This window comes from Patagioenas fasciata, chromosome 2, assembly GCF_037038585.1.
Source record: "Patagioenas fasciata isolate bPatFas1 chromosome 2, bPatFas1.hap1, whole genome shotgun sequence".
In the NCBI taxonomy this organism is placed as follows: domain Eukaryota; kingdom Metazoa; phylum Chordata; class Aves; order Columbiformes; family Columbidae; genus Patagioenas; species Patagioenas fasciata.
The window spans coordinates 59184586-59206389 of NC_092521.1; the positions used below are offsets into that span (position 1 = coordinate 59184586).

General features: G+C 39.2%; 1 protein-coding gene across 1 annotated transcript; it reads right to left on the reverse strand.

The window, feature by feature from the left end:
* Positions 1-11537: 11537 nt before the first annotated feature.
* On the reverse strand, positions 11538-19017 carry DSEL (dermatan sulfate epimerase like). The gene is made up of 2 exons (XM_065832032.2): positions 18430-19017; positions 11538-17719 (listed from the first exon to the last, which is right to left on the reverse strand). The coding sequence occupies exon 2, from the start codon at positions 16798-16800 to the stop codon at positions 13150-13152; it is 3651 nt and encodes a 1216-aa protein (XP_065688104.1). The 5' UTR covers positions 16801-17719; positions 18430-19017; the 3' UTR covers positions 11538-13149.
* Positions 19018-21804: the final 2787 nt, after the last annotated feature.

Genomic DNA, 21804 nt, shown 5'->3' on the forward strand with positions numbered 1-21804 from the left:
GCCTCATGACAGACCATGGCTACACGTAACTAGACTGTACATAGCCAGGGAATGGGGACTAACTAACAGAATCAAGTGCATCCATTGAACCACTTTCTTTGGAAATAAAAATCTAAACCAAACAACTTAGCAACACTGAGAAAAGCTGTACTTCAGAAACTGAATTGTACTTCACAAAGAGTATTCAGAGAAAGAGATGTTTGCATAGACAAGCTATTAATATCTTAACATTGAGTATATTTTACCTATATACTTGTAATAAACTTTTCTACAAAGAAAGAAAAAGAGAAACAGGGAGCACAAACCTTGCAGTACATCACATTTCTTATATTCCTGAAACAAGATGTTCCCCCACACAAAATCCAGGTGTGATTCTACTTTCAGATGTAACAAGTAACACTTTGTGCAGATTAACAAACTGGGTAAAAATTTTAGCAGCATACAACTGACTTTGAAGTTGAAGTTGCACTAACTTTTAGAAAAAAGACAGGCTTCTCCATTAGTATAATATTTGTATTAGCTTATTAGCCATTAATTTGCTATTTTCTCCAGAAAATTCACTCATTATTCTCTGTCACAAAGTTGAAAACCAGTAGCAAGTTTCAATTCTAAGAAGAAAATAAACATGATGTTCCTTAAATTTCACTGGAATGTTTATTTGGCCACACTTCTTTGAAAACAGAGGTCTTGCTTTGTAGAGCAGTGTCTGAAGTTTTTTTGCTGTGAATTGTAAACACTTGGTTAATATGGTTATAATTTATTCATGGCACTTCTGTGATTAACATGCAAACTTCAAAATCTCTGTCTGAGAATCAGAGTACAAAACAGAACTGGTTACAGTTGCAGGAAGTGGTAAATATCTTAAAAATGTGATTAGGCAACTTCTGCTTTCACCACAAAAAGCAAACTAACTTGGGGTCATAATATTACTGCCAAAATTTGTATTTGCCCACATCTTCAACATTATGTGCAGTTCTTGCCCCCCTAGGAAAGATAATAACAAAAAAAAAAATGATAAAGGAAGCAAAGATGGTTACAGGAGTTGAATGCTTTAAAGCAAAGAATGACTAAGTAGACAAAGATTTTTCAGCTTGGAAAAGAGAAAAGGAGGGACAGCCTTGTTGAGCTCCTTGCCAGAGGACATAATAGGTTCTATGTTTTACATGTGCTCCAGAGAAGACTGAAAAAACTAATGGAGAAGAAATCTATTTAGATTTGCTGAATACATCTAGCTCAGTCTTGAGGCTGGGAAAGCAATCAGAGAAAGAATCCTCTTTTTACTCTGTTTGTACTCTTCCCTAAGTATTCACATATGACAACTGTGAACAGCACACTGAGTTGAATGGTCCTTTGCTCTGACCAAGTACAGCCTTTTTTATCCTCTTATAATCTTAAACTGACTCTTCCTTCATTTGTATTCAGTGGAAAACTTGTCTTCACTGAGTTATGTTAGGTGCTTAAACAAACTAATATTTTTCTAATACTTTTAGAATCCTTTAAAATGTATTTCTTCCTAATTCATGTCCTGATGGGGTAATTTAATTCTGAAGAAGTCACTGATAGAAAATCGGGCATTTCTCCTAAACTCCTTTTTTTTTTCCCCCCCCCTTCTCCAAGCGATTAATTGAGAGAAGAATTGCCAGTGGAAGTGTGGTAACTGTGGGGCTCCAAAATGTCCAGCCCTAATTCATCTGTGTTAAAGTATGTACCTGAGGAAAAATGGGCCAAGATCCATCTCCCTCAGATGAGTAATCTCTGCTCTCTTTATGATATGGGATAGAATGTATATCTGTAGAGATTTCAAGAAGTGCTTTTCTCATACCCACTCGTCTTGCTTGTGGCCCAACTTTAGCTTCAGAAGGCTGGAAGCAAGAGAGCTATGAGCTGGTTTGTAGCCATATAAAAAGGGTGCCTCATGGAGAACATCTCAGCCCTCACTAAGTAGGATTTTTCCATGTAGGCAAGGGACACGCTGTTTTATACAAGTATATACTTTGTAGTTTTGCCCACAGGTTAGGCTAATCACTCCCTTCTTTTATCTGGCTTGCAAGGTCACTGCAAATTCATTTCAGGATTTTTTTACTCACTTTATTTTTGTCTGTTTGATTTACTTGGCTGGTCTTTATATGATGTTTTCTAAATAAGTTCTAATCTCACTGATGATCTCATATAATCAGATCTTCTGTTCAGCTGGCCTGTAGGGAAACACATGCAGCACTGTGCATTCATGCACAGTCACAGACTGCCATACACTTTAAAAGTAAGAAGGTAATGAACCTATTAGTAAAAATAAGAAACTGCTACTACTTGTTAAACTACTTTGCCTTTTCTTTCCAACATATGGAGTGACAAATCGATTTAAACCTTTACTTCAGTTTCACTTGCATGGGTTTCAAACTCAAGAACATTATTTTTAATTCTCAGCTTAAATTCAGAATCTTTAAATTAAAATGAGGTGAAACCGCTGGGGTTTTTATGGATTCACCATTTGAGAGCAGTGTAGGTATCATCCCTTGTTATTGTGCTCTACAAAGCAAAATACTTCCACTGTTGCCAAGTGTCTTCAACATATGACTACATTATCAGATCTGGGACACATAGCAAGTTCCAGGATTTGGGTGCAGGATGTACCTATGAGATAAACCTGGACCTGTACACCCAGGGCTCACACAAAAGTGCCCTGGATAGAAAGCTGCCCCAGGAGTATGCAACCGGGTGGTTCAGTACATAGGTACAGACATAGACTAAGATACTCAATTTCTCACAAAACCATAACATGCATGCTAAGCAAAAAACCTTTATCATTATGATTTCAGTCAGATCTTCAAAGAGACCTGTAAATCTAAAGCTTAGCAACCACTTGGCACATCTTTCAGTCTTTTAAACCTCTGTTATCAATAGGCTTTTCACTATTTAAGTACCTAAAGCACAGAAAAAGGTACACAGCTACTTCTTGCACAACTATTAGATAAAGATCCAATATCCTTCTTTATTTATGATCAGAACAGGGACTGCCATACTCCCTTATATCAGAACAAAGTAGTCTATAGTTCGAGTGCCAGACAGTATTTTCCCATTGTGTTTCTGATTGCAGGCTGGCTAAACAACACTAAGGAGAGCTTTTATTTATTTATCTAAATGAACAAAAGCCGAAACACAGGAAACAGAAGAGGTTAAATATTTAAAGAGATCACTTTCCTGGTTGTAATGGAACTCTGGACAGTGCTCCTTTTTCAGCTACAGAAGGAAAGCAGGAAGGGAGGCCTGGGGGTGGACAGAATGCATTGCAGAGGCTGAGTTCTACAGTAGCTCTCTTCTGATTCACCTCTCAGATGTTGTGCCATCATGTCATCAAGATCAAGTCTCTGTCCTACACTGACATTTCTTCTGCAGATAGAAGGCTCCTTACCCTTAGCTGCTGTAGCCCTGTTCAGCTTCATTATTTGTAGTGATATCATGCTAATGTACAGTGGTCAAGTGTCAGACACTACTTGCTTTTGGAATCCCTTCTAAAATAAGAAGGTGTTTCTGGTTTTTGAGGCTACATATATATGTACCTGCTCAGTGTTTACTCATATAAAATAAATTAAAAAATCCAACTCCTTGAAGCTGGATGACAACATTGAAAACAAAGAATACAAGTGATGAAGCACGGTAGGAGTTTGCTACATAAAATTATTTTGCTGCAGACTAATTTCATAATACCAAGGCAGGAGAACTAGAGATATTGCAAATGGCATCCCACTTTCAACGTATTTCATTTGAATTGTTTGGAAGTAGAAAAGCTCTCAACTACCTCACTCTTCTATATTATTTTTAGTAGCTCATGGAGGTGCATATTTTATTCACCTCCTACTAGTGGAAATCTACGATTAAAAAAAAAACAAACAAAAAACAAAAAAAAAAAAAAAAAAAAAAAAAACAAAAAACAAAAAACAAAAAACAAAAAAAAAGAACAAAAAACAAACAAACCAAACCAAAAGAACACCAAAAAAACCTCCACACCCAAACTAACTTTCAAGATATTATATTTTGCGATCCAATTTGTCATTAAATAAACAACATATGATGATAGTAATTTTGAGTTTTGTAAAAAGTTGTAAGGAGTACTTAATTACAAAATTAAATGAGGCTTCTTAACAGAACAAATCATGCTACCCTCTGTTGCAGGAACCTGAAATGATAGCCACATTGCACAGCAGCTGACTTAGAGAAGTGGTGTCATTACAAGCACTACAGCAGATGCCTGTTAACATGCCACATTCTTGCCTCCTTGCAGATGGCTGGAATTTCCAGTCCCCTACAAATTATTCATCTCTCATCCCTTTTCCTTTCTGCTGTTCAATTCAAGCTGCCCCTGCTTTTTCATTCATACTACATACTTTCCACCTCTCATCACCACTGTCAGCATAAGTCCTGAACTTGGCCTTTTACATGCCTTGTACATACAGTGGCGCATTTCACTAGTTCAAAACCAACTCATTAAGGACCTAGAATGGCATCTTTCACCAACATGGAAAATCAAGGGATTAAAGCCTATACACTCCTTAAGATACCTGAATGAGGCCACATAACAGCATTTGTTTTGATCAATATCTTAATCAGTGACAAGCCTTCGTGCTGACTCTAGCCACAGCCATTAGTCTGAACCAGCACTGGAAGCTATGTGGAAGTCTGCTCTGTCAACTTATTTGTCTGGCTTTGCATTGTCCTGTGTCATGTATTTATGACCTGACGAGCTGAAACATTGTTTCTTATATTCCAGAAAATTACCTTGTCTGTTACGTGACCATTCCCCACACTTGGGCTTTTCCAGTCTCTTAAGAGCACCAGTCAAGATCATGGAAGTTGTATGATTACCTCATATGTCATGAGATTAAAAATATTTTTAAGGGTTATTTTTTTAAATGCCTTCTCATTTCTGAATCTGTAGGGTGCTCACAAGAGATATCCAAAACTTTATCCATGGCCTAGGAAGAAGCAATAGGCTTGCTCTAGTTTATACTTGCAGCTCCATAGCAAAGGTGACCCTCCTGAGGGTCATCACATTGCATGGACATTCTGGCACATATCTTCTCCTCCAGCTATGTCCCTTTTGATCTGCTCTGCTGGCAGTAGGGAAAGACACAAAAAAAACTCCTATGCTAAGTCTTTCAATTAAGAAAGAGATCACTCATTTCACAGTTTGCAGTATGCCCTGTAAGCACAATAAAAATAATCTATTTACAGTGTATTATTTGCCCATACTAAAATGCAACCAATTAAAAACTTTAGGCTATAGTCAACCCTGTGTTTACTACCTCTTCTGTCAATGTATAATATGAGCCAGCATATCATCATGTTTTCCTAGTGCCAGCAGATACTGACCTCAGTTAGAAACACATACCCCAGTAAAATGTGATTCTGTATACATTCAGGCAAGAAAATAAGTTATTAGGAAAGACTGCTGTATATTGCTATGTATTGGTTAAAACTACTATTTTTTCTTCTGAAACAGCTTTTGTGTTTCTGTCAGGACATCAAAAAACATCCTATCACTTCATGCTAACAAGATTATCACATAGGAGCAGGATGAGAAGTCATGTTGTGCCTTGATATTCATAGTCTGAGAGTCAGAGTTCTCATTTTGATACAAAAAGACTCTATTTTTGATATACTAATCTCCTGTGTGAAGATCTTAGGCCACTTTTACAACAATTTTGCATTAAGAATTAAATGGGTCATTGTTAAACTACCATATATTTTCTGTTGGTCCTGAATGCAAAACATAAGGAGTACTCTTGAGTCTAGAAGTAATGTTTAATATGTTCTAATCTTAAAGACATTAGCAATTTCTGCAAGATCTCTAGAATGTCCATCACCCAGTAAATGTTTCTATTTAACAGGATTACAGTGAGATAGATTTGAGGTATCACTGAGGGTTTATTTTTGGAGAAGTACACCTATAACTCAAAGTCGAGAGAGATGTAACAAGTACAGGCCATATATGAAAGGCATTTAAAATAGTTTAAGTCTCATTTATATAAATTCAATACTCTCTGGTCATGTAAACAAACTTAAGCTTTACTGAAAGAATAAAAGGAGTAGCCCTATTAGAAATCTGTCTGTCTGCAAATTTTTGAGGGGCACAGCTAAGATAATTTACAGGTGAACTTATTCAGATGAGTGCATTTTTCTACCAAATGCAAGTAGAATATTCAAGCTTCGCTCATAAATAAGATCTGCAAGAATAAAATATTGTCAAATTACGTATTTTTAATGTGTTTGGCAGTGTTTTAAGTGCTATGAAGACACATTGCCTTAGAGCAAGAAACTTATTAAGGTGTTGGCCACTCTTGTCACAGTTCAAATCACAAAGGGCCCAAGAAATATTGTAGAAGATTGGGTCTACCACAGAATTCCAGTTGGGAACTATTAATAATAATTAAAATTGTAAACTATATGTATTTGTCTTGATGAAGGTAATGTGTTTTGTATTTTAAATAAAAATGAATGTAAATTCAATGTAAATTATACAAGTATATCAATAAAGTTGATGTAAAGAAAATAAGGTTAACTTCTTATTATTCTTTCAGTTGTTTGAAGTATTTGTCGTAGTTTGCAACCACAGTCATATTCTGACTAATTTCTCTCACTTTTGATTTTAAGAAATTATTATAGATTTCTTCACAAAATGCCTGAAAGTATGATTTCTAAATCTTCACTGATAACAAGAAATAAAAGCCAATAAGTACAAAAGTAACTGCAATGTATCTAAATATGGGTAAGACTAACTTTTCATGAGGTTATTACATATGCTTTCAGTTAATGCTTGTTTGTGCATCTAGCTGATGCTGTTTCAGAAGTCCAACAAAAGCAAATTGGTCATATTTGTACCTGTTTTGCAGGATAAATTTTAGAGCATGAATAGAAATAATTTAATAACATGCTTAATGGTAGTTCTGCTAAATTGACCCCGCAGATTTTTTTTAATCTTTAATAGCATCTGAACATCTTTATTTTATAATGTATTTATTTATTTATATTTAACTTTAAAGGGGAATTGAATAACTTTCTTTTTTCTTTTTTTTTTTTTCCCTTGCACCTTTGAATCAAAAAGAAAATTGCACCTACATTAATTTAGGAGGCACTAAAATAATGACATCTATACTAGCTGTTTAAAACCATACTTTTAAGTTATAAACTTCTCAAGGGAGATTCTGCAAAGGATGATATGAGTCTGTTGCTATGCACAGTCAACTGAAATAAATGCAGATGAAGCAGATTGCTGGCAAACACTTTCAATAATCTGTGAACAATGAATATCAGAGCTATTTCTTTATTGTCTAGACTGGCTCTTTGTTAATCATTCTATTCCCTTCATGTGTTAAAGGTACTAAAGCATAGCTATGTTCAGAGAAAGCTGTAATACAAATAGGTAAATTCCTATACACTGAAGTCAACAGCATCATTCATTATGTAAGATTTGCAAATGCACCCTGGAGCAAGTTAGAGGTACAGACATACATTCAAGTGAGAGCAGCTTAAAAAATATCCTAGTATATCAACAAAGACAGGGTATCTGCATGTAGGCATGCTTTTTTCTTTCAGCAAATGGAATGAAACTCATCTTAGCCTGCAATTAAACAAGGTCATTAAGGTTAGTAATTAGGCTGAGGAATGGATGAAAGCTACACCCATACTTTTAAAGATCTGATTATGAGACTAGCTTAATCATGGCTAAATGATAGCATCGTCTATAATATGCATGTTTTCGCATTATGTCTATTTTGTTGAGCAACAGTGCAGTCCATTCTAAAGAATGCAACAATTCTTTATTACATAAGTCAACTTTTCTTTCAAATGCATCACCAAAGGATGGTGGCAGTTAAGAAACTGTCAACATTTAATCTATATCCAGGAGGTAAGGTGGTACCTTCTCACTGAAAAGCATCCTTGGTGCCAACAATGTTTTTATAGAGCTACACTAGGTAATAGCTATATAGCTACAAATTAACACAGATACGGAGTAGAAAAAAATAGCACTGCTTTGAAGGAAAAATAAAATAGAAATCCAACCGAACAAAAGTTCCTTTTAACTTATCTTTCCATCAGTATTCTTATGGTAATTTGAAAAAGACAAGTTCAGCTGATCAGCTAAAGTGAATAATAAAGTCTACTGTTCAGGCATTCGTAGTGCATGATATGGCATCTCATTAAGACCTAAGTATTCTAACACATGCTTTCAAGTCTATTCTCTTCAGCAGCATAGCATTTTATTTCTCCTGTTTTTCAGTTCATTTCTGTGTGCCTGTTGTAGTCCTCACCAGGTTTGAGATCATGTTTCTTGAAATCAAGTGGCACCTATAGGATGTAATTTATTAAAAAAATAGACTGGAACATCCTGAAACACAACAGAAGGTTCAAGAAAATGTAACAAAATTAACATTTCAAAGTAAGAGTCAGAAAACATAGGATAAAATCTATTTCTAGGTAAGTTGCAAGATGGAAACACAAAAAGGTCTAAAAAAATGCACAAAGAAAATATAAGTAGCTCCTCTCTTAGAAAAGTAATTAAGAGCGAAAATATTAATGGCTTTCACAAAAAACAACTGTGCATTTATTATCTCTGATAGCCTGCCTTTTATCATGTTCTTGGTATTAGTTTCCTCTGAGCTTTGTACATTAGATTGATTCACTTTGAACAACCTTTCAGAAAATAGCTGGAGACAAATATTGTTAAATAATTTGCAATAGACAGCAACATTTGTTTACACCACATCTTGTTTTCCTATCATAATAGGCATTTTCCATCTAACTCTCCCAAAAGCCACAGCTGGGTTCAAGTTTCAGAAGGTTTAAAAAAAAAGAAATTACTTGTGAGAGTACAGTGACAAGACCTAGGATGATTGACAAAGAACAAGCACTTACCACTCACCAACTGCAAAATAACTCAGCAGCCACTAACAGAAAAGGACCAGGACTAACACCCTCCAGAAAACAAAACGAAACACAACAAAACAAGATTAAACCTGTTTCACAGCTAATATTACCTCATCAAGACTTAAAAACATGCAAACCTCAGCTGTGCCACATGTTTTACATATAATTGAAGATCTTGTACAGAATTGAACTCTAGATCTGGCAAATTAACTGTTCAAACATAAATCCAATGAGGACCGTATGCCATCTGCATGTTAAGAGGGTGAAAGGAACCAATCTGACCATGACACTGAGGTTCATCTCCACAGACATCGCTCTTGGAAAAAGCCTACTGGGAGTAGTAGAGACACTTAGGTATGCTCAGATACTATAGATTCATGCAACTTGATAGAACTCTGAATGCCAAGACCCATGTGCATCTCCCCAGGGCTAATGTCACTTAGTTACAACGTAAGCAAATAAATGTTTTCCTCTGTGTTTATTTTTCTTAGGCTCCAAATATGATTCAGAGATATAAGCATTTAAATAGAGCCCACTTTTAAAAAATACATCAAAATCTTTGCTGTGACATAATTGGACAGTTCAAACTACAATATAGAACAAATCATTATCAACATCTACCATAGACAGAAAAAGGAAGCAAAGTTAAGAGAAAGTACTGAGACTTCTTTCCGTGAGCATCTTTATGGAAGTGTAACTGAAAGTGCCAGAACACTCTTCAATATAAGGTACCTAAACAGACATGCTTTTCAAAAAGGTCTCAAATTTTACTGACAGTCTTTAATATCACTGTATGGAGAAAGGGGAGGTTAATGTCTGTGTCTGTGTAGTGACCATTCTTCCTCTGGATGCTAGTGGCTGAGAATTTTGAGGATAACTCTGTAAACCCACAAAATCATTTCATATTATAAAATTGCACTCATATTCTTCATATACAGAGCCACACTAGTCTAAATGGGAACACATGGGTGAGAAAAAAATAAATACCTATTTAAAGACTGATTTGACTTAAGGTCAGTACAGACATAAAACTGGAAGTTCTCTAACAGACAAGAGCAAGTGTGGGTGCGGGTGTGGTGGTGGTTTGATTTGGTTTTGGTTTTTGGTTTGTTCTGTTTTTTGTTTTTATCACCAGGTCTCCATAGTATTCCTGTTTCTCCATACCACAACTGTCATTTTATGGATGGTGCTACTGAAATTTATTCTACAAAGCCCCAGATCTGTATATTCTAGTGGGCATTCTCATCAACCATGTGCACATTTATTCAGCTTTTGGCTGCATCTTGGGTTGCTATTCATACAAGTAGAAGGTCACAATCTCAACACAAAGTCATTCAGCTCCGTAGCTGGGATATCTTCTATCTGGTACTAAATTTGGTCAAGAGGTCATGTAATGTATCATCTAAAACTCAACAAAACAATTACATGATTGAAAATCAAAGACTTGTCATACCTTAGGCATTCCTGCTCTGTTGTTTCCAAAGACACGACTTTTCTTTTTACATATTTTTAACATAATGATTATAAGGCATTTGCCCTTAGAACAAGATCTAAAAACCAACAGAGCTCTCTTCTAACTTTTTACATCTGTTTAAGGAGCACACAATGCACCAAAGTCTGAATAATAGATTATGCATTCTTTCAACCAGGAAAGCACAGTACAGAAAAGAAATAGCTCCAAAATCTTGTGTATAATTAATGACAGCAACAACACTGTTACGAACATAAGCACATGGGATAACCTGCATTCCAAAAGCAGTACAGATGGTGCTCCAAACAGATGATTCTGTCCATCCTAACTCTTCAAAACAAACAAAAAAAAAGTTAGTTTATAAGCTATTGTGGCATTTCATATGGTTCTTTCATGAAGAGATTTTAAGGTCTATTTCTATTTCCACAGATACAGAGTCAGTCTTAATTCTTACCTTCAGCTGCCCTAAAATATCTAATAGAGAATAGCCTTTTTATTTGTTCTGATTCTAGGGTGTAAACCTTGGAAATAGAAGGCAAATGCTGAAATTTATCCTGTCAAGTACAAACTGTACAGGCATCAATACTTTTTTTTTTTAACATATGAGCAAAAATGGCTTCAGAGGGAAGCCAATTTGAGAGAACGATACTTAGAAAATGAAGTTTCATCAGCATGTCAATGTATGTTAACTTGTTTAAGATTTTCTTTAACATGGCATTCCATCTAGTCAGGAGTGAGATCTAGGACTGAAGGGGGAAAAACCAACTGCTGCTAGTAAATGACACCTAAGTTATGGTTAGTGACACCGTAAAGTATTAATACCTTTTTCATGCTTGAGGCCCATTTTGACATGTTAATGACTGGCCAAGAAAAAGCAACTTTATCTAGGTCATAATGAGATATCACAACATGCTCTAAAGTATGTGAAATGTATGTAGAGGAGGGACAAGATAGCGGGGTAAGACAGGGACATAACAGTAAGATTGGAAGGAAAGGTAAAAGCTGCTTTATATTAAAATCAACAGAGGGTACCTGTAATCAGTACAAAGAAACTCACTGCATTTTGACGTTGTCTAATGCTCACCACCCAAATAAACAGTAATTACACACATTTCAATATAATATGCCAAAACTCCGATCCCAGTTCCTACAAACCAACTGAAGTGTATTTCAAGATAATTCCATTTGTAATAAAAAACAGATGGTAAAGGAAACAGATGTCTCTTTGTGATCTGATTTACACATCTGCACACATTTATAATACGCATGCATTTCCAAAGAATGCTGAGCAAGTTAAATTGGGAAATGGGAATTTTTTTTTTTCATAATGGGCATGCACAAAGAGTGTGACTCAAGAAGAAAATAAACTGTGACACAGACATGTCTATCCTATCAAGCCTATCTGTTTCCAAACCAATACCATGTAAAAGCACCATGTTAAAGAAACACCAATCACGATAAAAATCAGACAACTTTGGAAATAGTTTACTGCACTGAAAGATCATTCAAATGTAAGGTGGATTAAGGGATGGGTGATTTTCAGATTTCTACCCTCTCTGAAAGAAGACCTGAGGTTAGCAAAGGTTGTCCTTCAGAAATTCATTATACAGAAAAGCAAAACATCCCTCAGCAACACAGACCTGGAGATTTATTTAAGATCTTCGAAATCGCAGATTGCCATTTTATGCAGACATCAACAATAAGCCATTGACAATGACACCAAATATTTGCAACTAGTCTCAATGAAATTATGCACAAGAATCAGTAGAGAAATGTGTTACAACAAAGAAGGATGAAAAATCTTACTCAAAAAGAGAAAAACCTTTCAGAATCTCTTAGACAAGAGGTACAAGGTAAATCAGTGCAAGAAGCTAAGATGTTAACAACCTTCAAAATCAAATTAGGCTGAAGCAGGTTAAAACGAAACAAAATCTCCAAATTTAACTGCTCATTTGTATGACCTTGTTGGTTTCTTAGATTTTGTCCCATTTCTTTTTCTCTGGATAGTTTACTTCAGGCTCACAAAGGGTACCACATTGTCAGGCATGAGAATGAAGTCTTCTCTTTCATCAAAGCACAAAACCCAATTTAAGTGCCACATCTCTCAGCTGAAGGAACTATATCCTAGAATGATATTCAATATCTGTGCCCATTGCAGTTCTGGGCCTGCCTGCTGAGACTGCAGATAAGGAACTGGATTCACTCAAATGTTCTTACTGTTTCCTCTTACTGAAGGGATGCTGAATAGCCTTAAATCTCAGCTTATGTTTATTTTGCACCACTATAGTGACCAGTGAGACACAGACAGAATGCATTAGTAACCTGTCCAAGGAGGCTGTTTATCACCACTGGGAACTGGGCCAGTTTAACCAGTCAGTTTCACATAAGCCATCATACAATCATCACACGATCAGTACTTCAGGAACTAACCGCTTGGGCTGGAGTCAAACTGGTGAGCTGGAGGCGGAAAGCTCCATATTCTACTATTAATTCCCTGAGCTACAGAGTCCCCAGCTGGTAGTCCTACAAAGGTTCACACAGCTTTTTTTGAAAGGCAGCAAAATAGTTACGAGATTAAAAAACCAAACAAAACAAAACAAAACCCACTTGCAAGAACAACTATCTTTTTCTTAAAATAATCTCTCTGAAAGTATCAGACTGTACACATTATACAAGAATAAACAAACTTCTCTAATATTTATCCACAAATTGGTAGTCAGAGATCATTAGTGCAAATTTCTGCTGACCGGCAGCATTTACTCTATAAACTTTTGGTATCCTAAGTGGTCCATTAGAGAGCAGCAGATATCTTCAATACGTTTAATCTCTTCATTGGGCATGTTTTGTTTCCAGGCATGAATGCTACTTGGTGAAATTTCCCCTTCATAAGGAAGATAGAAAAGACTAGTGGAGGTGGCAAATAATATTTGGTTTAAGCTAGCAGGAGGAAGAGGAATACCAAGAAAGGCAAAAATTGTTTCAGCCGTCTTCTGAGGAAAGTTCACAATATCTTCAAACTTGACTAGATGATAATTTGTTGCCTGCAAGTCTGCATTTATTCTCAGTGCTGCTGCTGTGTTTGCTAGCCACAAATAGGACAACACAGAAACAGCATTTGAATCAGAATTTGAAAGTTCTTTCCTTAATGATTCATACTCAAAGGCATAGCCTTCATTTAAACTACATTTTTCTTTACCATTCTCCCCTTTAAACATTGCAGTTAAGTGCTGTGGAACATTTTTCAAGGAGTAAAGGCTTGGTTTATTTTTGTACAACATTGAATATATCCACGCCCGTGGGTCCCTTATTACATATAACGCTCTCATTGACGGTCCTAGGATTTCCTGAAAGAAAGGAAGTTTTAACGTCCAGCTCCCACTACTTAAACTAAGTACAGGTCGTGCATTTGGATAATAGATGAGATGTTTTCTCAGTTCCCTAATATATTCAGCATCTTTTTCTTTACTCCCTCTTGCCCTGCTTCTTTGCTCTGAAAGAGATTCTCTCTTTTTGGATCTTTTCTTTTTGTCCTTGCTTGTAGCAGCATGTTGAGCAATTTTACTTCTGCTGGCTTCATATAAATGAATATTTTGTAAATGTAACTTTGTGCCTCGAACTAGAGACTGGAGCCACCCTTGGATAAGACGAAAATGACCGTTCTGGGCATCAGAAACCTTCCATTCACATGGATCTACAAAGGAATCAATTTCAAATTCAGTCTCAGGAATTTCAAGATAGGGTGCAGGTATCCTGACATATAAGAAGTCACTGCTATTGAAAAACAGCTGTTTTAATATTTCTGCACCAGAAGCAGGAAGTGAAGTAATGATAACATCTGGCAAAACAACAGGGTTTCCTTCTAATTGTTTGGCTTTATTGCCTTTGTCATGTTCTAGTCTTGTCATGTCACTGCTCCATTTTGCACAGATGGGCTGAGTACACATGCTCCACACATCCACCAATTCAATAAGCCACAGTGTGACAACCAGTATCAGGATCCAACGCAACATTTTACTGAAGGATATGTAAAACTGCCACTGAAAAGCCAGTATGACTAAACTCACACCCAAAATTAGCCCTGCAACTATGTTCACTTTGAACCCAAATGGGAAAACCACCCTATTATTTTTTATCCGTTTTTCCACAGATTCAGTACCTAGACCAAACTTGGTCACTTTGTTTTCATGAACTACTTTGGCAAAACCACCAAATCCCAAGTAATCAAACCTTGTCTTTAAATCCTGATATTCAGTCACAACAGAGATGGTATTTTCAGTGTTGTTGACACTGAGTGAAATCTGAAATCCAGATTTTGCATTATCTATGAGTCTGCAGTTAGAAACATTGACATATGGGCCATGGAAAAGGTAAACAATCCTTGTAAGCGTGTTTTTCATTGGAAAGGTAACATTTACAAACTGAGTCCATCGCTTTTTGAATTCAGCAGCTTGTTCTGCCTCTTGTATCCTAGCAACAGGACTACTCCCATGATGATCAAACCAAAACATCTTGTAGTGGGCATCCCACACATCCATCATAGCTCCATTGTATTTGTTCTTAAATTTATAAGGTATGTATTTAAAATCAATGTCAAGATTATGAAAAAAGGCACTGACAGAATTAACAGGAGAGTCTTCCTCCTTCTCAATATGGTCTACTACTAATAATGTCTGAGAATTCAAGAGCAGCAAAACACGATATACACTTTTCAATTTCATTGCTGATGTGTAAGCAGATACCGCCTCACCACTCACAAACATCATGTCCCCAGCCTGGGAGGCTGTTATAATTTCTCCAGTGGAGTCTCCAACCTCATCACCAATCCACTTCAGCCACTGGGCACACTCACCAAGCTGTCCCTCCCAGGGCTGGTTGCACTGGCTCGTAGGAGATGGGGCAAAGACCAAGACATTGTTCAGGTGGCTGAGTTTAGGCCCATAAAGAGCTTCAGATACAAACACCTGTCCATTGGGAGCAAAAGTGAAAGAGTTCTGATCGGGATGTTCATGTCCTGGATTGAAACTTCTCCACCCATCAATCCAGGCATATGGTTGAAAATGAACAATATCGTAGACAGCACGTCCACCAAGTTTTCCAGACTTAAAGGACACAAAGGTGTTTGTCTGACTGTTTGCCAATCCAGCCCCGTAAGTAACAACTCCCCAGTTAGGGAATACATGCATTTTAGCAGTACCGTAGTCAGGAGGCGGCTGAGGGGTGATTTCGGCAGCATACCATATGAATTCAGTGTGTAGTGTGCTCCATCTCTGTGCAGTGGATGGTACCATTGGCCCATCCTTGGGTCTGTGTTTTCTAATTTGCTGTGCCAGCCAGTTGCCAGCTCCATTCTTCATGATAAATTTATCCAGAAAAACCAGTTGGCTCTCAGGACCATAAAACCAGTTGTAATTAGAATCCGCAACACCCACAGTCCTTTGAAAGCCTGGTAATAGGGTGGCATAGTAAAACCAAAAGTGCATTTTGAGCCAATTATTCTCCAAGTTGTTAATACCAAAGTGGCGCTGGGCCAGGAAAACATATTGGGTTATTGACTTGGCTGTGTAACTCCCATAAGCTACTCCCTCATCCAAAGACCCATCTACTATATGATTGAGCAGAAACATTGTTTTCTCCATCATATCAACAACAGTGTGTTTCCAAATATTTGCCTGAGATCCTTTGTCCACCCCTGCAACTAAAGCCCCAACAAGCAAAGCAAGCATATTGGTTGCTTGGTGATTATGGAGAAGCTGCTTTCCCCAGGAACGAACCTTTGAGTACTCATACATTTCCTTGCTTACAGACCATATCTTCTCCAGGTATTTTTGCCGTCTCTCATTCTCCAGTGAATTATACAAGAAGTCAAAAGCAGTTGCAAATCCCGTTAAGGAGTGACCGAGTGGCACTTCATCTCCAGGTGCATTCTCAACCAACCAGTTTTTGTAGCCAGCCATTCTATCCATATATTCTAGGGCAAAATCAAGTGCAGCTTTATCTTCGGGGCACAGTAAACAATAAAATGCTAGAGGTGGCAGGTTGTTACCGTAAATCTCATTCCACTTCGCAGCAAAATCAACGTGCTTGGGTGGAGGTAGGTAGTATAATGGATTGGATAGCATAACCATCACCGCACTTCTGATAGCTCTAAATAGATGCAAATGGCTTGTATGAGCCTTCTGCCTCAGTGCCTGAACATCTTCAGCATCAAAATACAAGCTTGGGTGAAGAACTACTTTTTTCAACTTCTGCTCTGCACTAAGACCTTCAAGTTGCTGTTTTTCATATTGATCTACATTTTCTATGAAAGTCACCCAATCAGAATAATTACTTACAGATTCTTCAAAAGTGAAGACAGCAAACATCATTAATGCTAGAAATAAAGTATGTCCTGTGAACATCAGAGCCATGATCCATTAGACAGCTCCTCTTCTCCAGGCATGCATCTTCTAACAAAACACGAAGTTCAAATACCAAATTTTGATCCAGTTAGTATTAAAACGAACATCTTAAGGCATATTTTAAGGAGAAAAGACTTAGTGTGTAGTGTGCATTGTAACAGATACTCAGATCACATGTAATCTGAGCTACATTGTAATAACAAGGCTCTTGAAAACTTACATCTCAGGTGCCTTGTCTTTCACACTTTTCTCAAACACAACACTACAGCATAAATACTAAAACAAGGGAAAAAGTAAAATATCTAAGATATGCACATAAAACACAGGTTGACAGTACACAGTAAGAGACTGAAACACTTCATAACTTGAAAAACTCATCTTGAAAAAAGGAATCGGAGTAATGCATTTACTTTTTTAAAAGCTTCCAATCAGGTCAAATTCCACTTCTAGAGTTGAAAAAAACTTCACTGATCACAAAACGATATACTTTATCCAGAACCATGTGTTGTATTTGATTAAATAGGGAATTTACAGCACTTGGAAAATAAACTCCAAAACTGTCTTCAGCATTTCCCTTGTATGAATTTGTATACATGGTCTTTCCATCTTTCTCTTCTGGGACTCATGGGAGAGTGGAAAGGGGAAAAAAATGAAGAAAAATCAACATAGACCCTTCATTAGCTCTTTTTTGTTGACATTTCAGTGCTTTTAACCACTATTCCCCTTCAGCTTGTGAAAGATATAGTTTCAAGTCTTCTTTCATCTTATCTTCAGCCAATGATGCTCAAATTTTGCCTCAATGATTCAGATAATCCTGCTCCTCCCATTACAAAGCAAAAGGAAAACATGTGAAAGAGGCAGAAAGCCAATATTTCTCTGTTAAAAGAGTAGTTTCAGGTTAACTTCCACTTTGCATGTTGGTTCTTTTCTGTGGAAACAGAAACGAAAGTTCTCTGAGGCTGTACATGTGCCAGAAAATATTTAAAGTACTTTAACAGATCACAAAGTATTGCTAACTTTTTAGGAAAGAGTTAATACACCTTTTCTTTTACAGAAAATAATTTTTAAAAGAGCATTTTTCAAAGTTTCCCATAATTTATCTTTGGCAAAAGAGAAATTCACATCGGCTATGTAAGCTCACTTTATTTCACCGTTTTGTGTCTGACTACGAGGTCTCAGGGCATATTTTCCCATTACGCTGTCCAGAGCTACCCAAGAAAACAAATCGGACACGCCACGAAAATTAATTGGAGCTCAAATTAATAAGCAAATAACTTTACGTGTATATAAACCACACGCATGGTTCTGCCGGTGCAACGAAGGCGTGAAAAGGGAAAGTTGACACACCGACCCTTGACGGCGACCGACGCGGTGCCCAAGGGCCCCCTCCACCCCGCCAGCTTCAGGACGAAGCCTGACAGCACGCCGCGCCTCCCCCCGCACCGCCCCCCCGACGGCGGCCAGCAGAGGGCGCCCGCCACCGGGTGCGCCGCCGCCGCCCCTCCCCGCCGCCCCGAGGCCGCACAACTTGAACAAGTTTCGGCGGCCACCGCGGGTGTGCCCCGTGCGTTCCCCCCGCCGCGGCCGAGAGCCTCCGTCTCCTCAGGCCCCGCGTCCCGGAGCGTAACCCAGTCTCACCGCAACGGGTCCGGCGGGGGTCGGGGCGGCCAGCAACTGCCGCGGCGACGCGTCGCTCTGCCCCGGCAAGCGCGGCCCGGGGCGTGGAGCCAGCCTCCGGCCGGCGGGGTTGCGGGTGGCGGTGCGCTGCGCCGGCTCTGCTCGGCTGCGGCCCCTTCCGCGTTATCGCTACTTTTCACCAGGGCTGACCGTAACTTCGGGTCCGTGCCCTCCGCCGGCGGCTCCCCAGAGTTGATGGCGTGGGAGATGCAGCGACGGGCCACCAGCGACAGGCGCGGGCAGCGAAGCAAACTCGCAGGGATGTCGCTGCGGAGGGGCGGGAAGAGAAAGAGGGAGGGAGAAAGAGAAGGAGGGGAGATGGCGGGGGGGTTGGCAGAGCCGCCCCCCGGCGGAATAGGGATGTGCCAATTCTCCGCGCTCGTGCTCCAGAGGTGGGCGGGCTGCGGGCCCCGCCAGCGCTCCCTAACGCTTCTCTGCCCTGCGACTGCGTGAGCTGGCCAGCGCTCCCAGCCCCGCTCCTGGCCGTGGGTGCCACCGCCGCCACTGCGCCTCGGCCGCGGGCTGCCGGCGGAGCGGAGAGGAATGGAGCGCGGCGGGCGCGCCCGGGGGCAGGGCCGGGGCCGGAGCCGGGGGGACGCGGCAGGGAGCGGCGGAGGCGGCGGGGAGAGGCGGAGTCGCACCGCCCAGGAGGCTACCGCGGCTGCTGCCCCGAGCCCGCGGTGAGGGAGACGAGGGTGGAGCTGGTCCAGGTGCGGGGAGCAGCGGGCAGGAGTGAGAGGGCTCCGTGGAAGAAAAGCGGCCGCGGGAGGTCGTCTCCGTGGCTGCCCGGCCGGCAGCTGCCGCCTCGCCGTGGGCCAGCTCCCACGGCTCCCAGCCACAGCAATGGCAGGGCTGAGCACGGCGGCGGCCCGGCGACCGGCGAGCAGGGCTGGGCAGGGCGGCAGGAGTCGTCTCTCCTGAGGGTAACGACTTTGTGAGCGTGGAATAAAGACATAACGGTGCTCATATCTCGAAAACCACGGGGATACGCGACATCTGCTTGTTCGAGCGGTCCCACTTTTTTTAACTAACTCCCTGCGCAGGCACTTTATGCGATGCATTAAAATGATTCTCATTCAGCTTTAGCGAAGGCTTCTGAAGTTCACGTGGTTAAGGGCCAGTAGAAAATGCGGGCTAGCCCGCCTGATGCCTGTGGTCCACCCACGAAATTCAAGACGTACAACGCCATTCTCCGTTTTGAATCGCAGTTTGCATTGCACTTGATGACTTTCCGAGTCTGATTTCGTAACCTGCATGATGTGATACCAAGCTATTCTTTGCTAGTAAGTGCAATCCAGGAAAAGAAAGGGTGCGAGATTTTGTACATGTGTTACCATTTACTGTGTTTATAAACTATACCTGGGCATGGGTTTTAATCATCCCAGTAGCATAAGTCACCACTTTTTCCCAGACATACTCTATATTCTTCTTAACGTTCCCCCCCACCATCTTAGAAAATACAGTACCGTATTTAAGTATTTCTTAAGCTACTCTGTCTTGAAATGAATATATGAATATATAATGGCCATACATTATGGATACTGATTCTGTTTCTTTGTGCTATGGAGACCACCTTAGAAGGATTAAATTATTAAATTATGCACATTTCCATCAATGATTAACTATGTCTGCAACCCTCCTAATCTTTCAGATGTGCCTTGTGGACTTGGCTTAAGAGGGAAAAATACCGATTATTGCCTGGATCATATCTTCCCATCAGAAGAAATTTGCATAATGACCAAAGAACAGCACATAGTTCCCTGACCTTGAATCTCTTAAAATTCTGCCTTTTCATTCTACTAGGGAAGTTATTCCAGGAAGAGTGCAAAGGGAAATGTAAAGCAACAATAGGAGCCACTTTCCTCTTTAAGTCAGTAGAAGCCAAGTGGAATACAGTACAAATGAAAACCTCCCAAGTCTTTTTCCCTCTATTCCCATTGTACCTTGCATTGTACCCATTACTTTTATTCCCCAGGCTGACTCACTCTGAAACACTCTTGGAGAGTGACTTCTCCCATAAATTACCAGGCAATTCTGAATGAGCACAATGTGTGGAGGACTTGTGTTAGGTTAAAAGCAAGAGTAAAGCTCTCCCAAAAGCCCTTCTCAATCTCTGGGACCTGTGGTGAGATCATTGCATATATAGTATTTCAGTGCAATATATTTGTGGAGAAGCATGAAAATGAATTATTGACTGTCCCAATATACTCACAAATGATACAATTTTGACAAAGTCTTATTTAAAAGGCAGTGAAGGCATTTGAAAGGCATTTCACTTTTTCTGTGGAAGCTCTTTCATGTTATCAAAGATGCACTAGCAAAATACTTAAGGCTGATTTTCTGCTAAGCCAATCGCAAAGCTAGAGCATCTGTAACCCTGTATGATTTCAACTAGTAAAGGCTACTTACTTTCTGCCATTTTCAAGTCACTATGATTAAAAACAAAACCAAAAACCAATAGTGGTAGAACTAGTGTTCAATTATTTTTCTATTAGTAATTTTCAATAGTCAGCAGAGCACAGTTACTCTGCTACAACTGAAAATCAAAAGTGAAACCTCATGGTTCAACTTGTATCCAGGAGAAACAATTAAGTGAAGCAAACTTCAAAAGAGTTGGATTACAGTAATTAGAAATAGTGACCCTGGGTTGTAACCAGCTCTTTTGCGTAAAATGAGCCTGAATTACATTTACGTTCCACCTTACTTCATTGCATAATACTGTGTAAAGAGTGGTCGGTAAAATCAAAGTCACTTTGAGAACAGCTGTTAGCTGTGAAAGTAACTATTAAAAGTTACCACTTACATTTTTATTTGCAGAAACACTGACCATCTGGCAACAAATTGCATTATATAGTTATATTTTCAAATATTCTTCGTAACTATGGAAAGCTGAAAAGGCTGATGTGCTATCATCAGGAAAAAGATGCTGTAAAATATCTACCAAGAAAATGGGTTTTGGCTCACGAGAAAGTGACCTCACTGTCACTTCGGATTCTTTGTACAAGAAATCATGGGTCATTGTTGGAGATTTACTCTGGTGTGCCACCTCAAGGATAGCATTCTGCATTGATACCAGAATCAGACATCCAAATATCTTAAAATGCTAGCAACATTATCCTGCTTGAGCACAGGCCAAGTGCTAACAGATGGAAGTGAAGAGTAGGATAATCAGCTGGACTGCAACAAAATACTTACCAGTGAATAAGAGCATAATAATTCAGAAGTTCATAAATGAATGAGCTGCTGCTGTCAAATATGAGATGTTGTTCCACATATACAAAAAGAGCCAGATATTTAGGTAGGATCTGGAAGTGAGGTAACTAGATATCCAGTGAG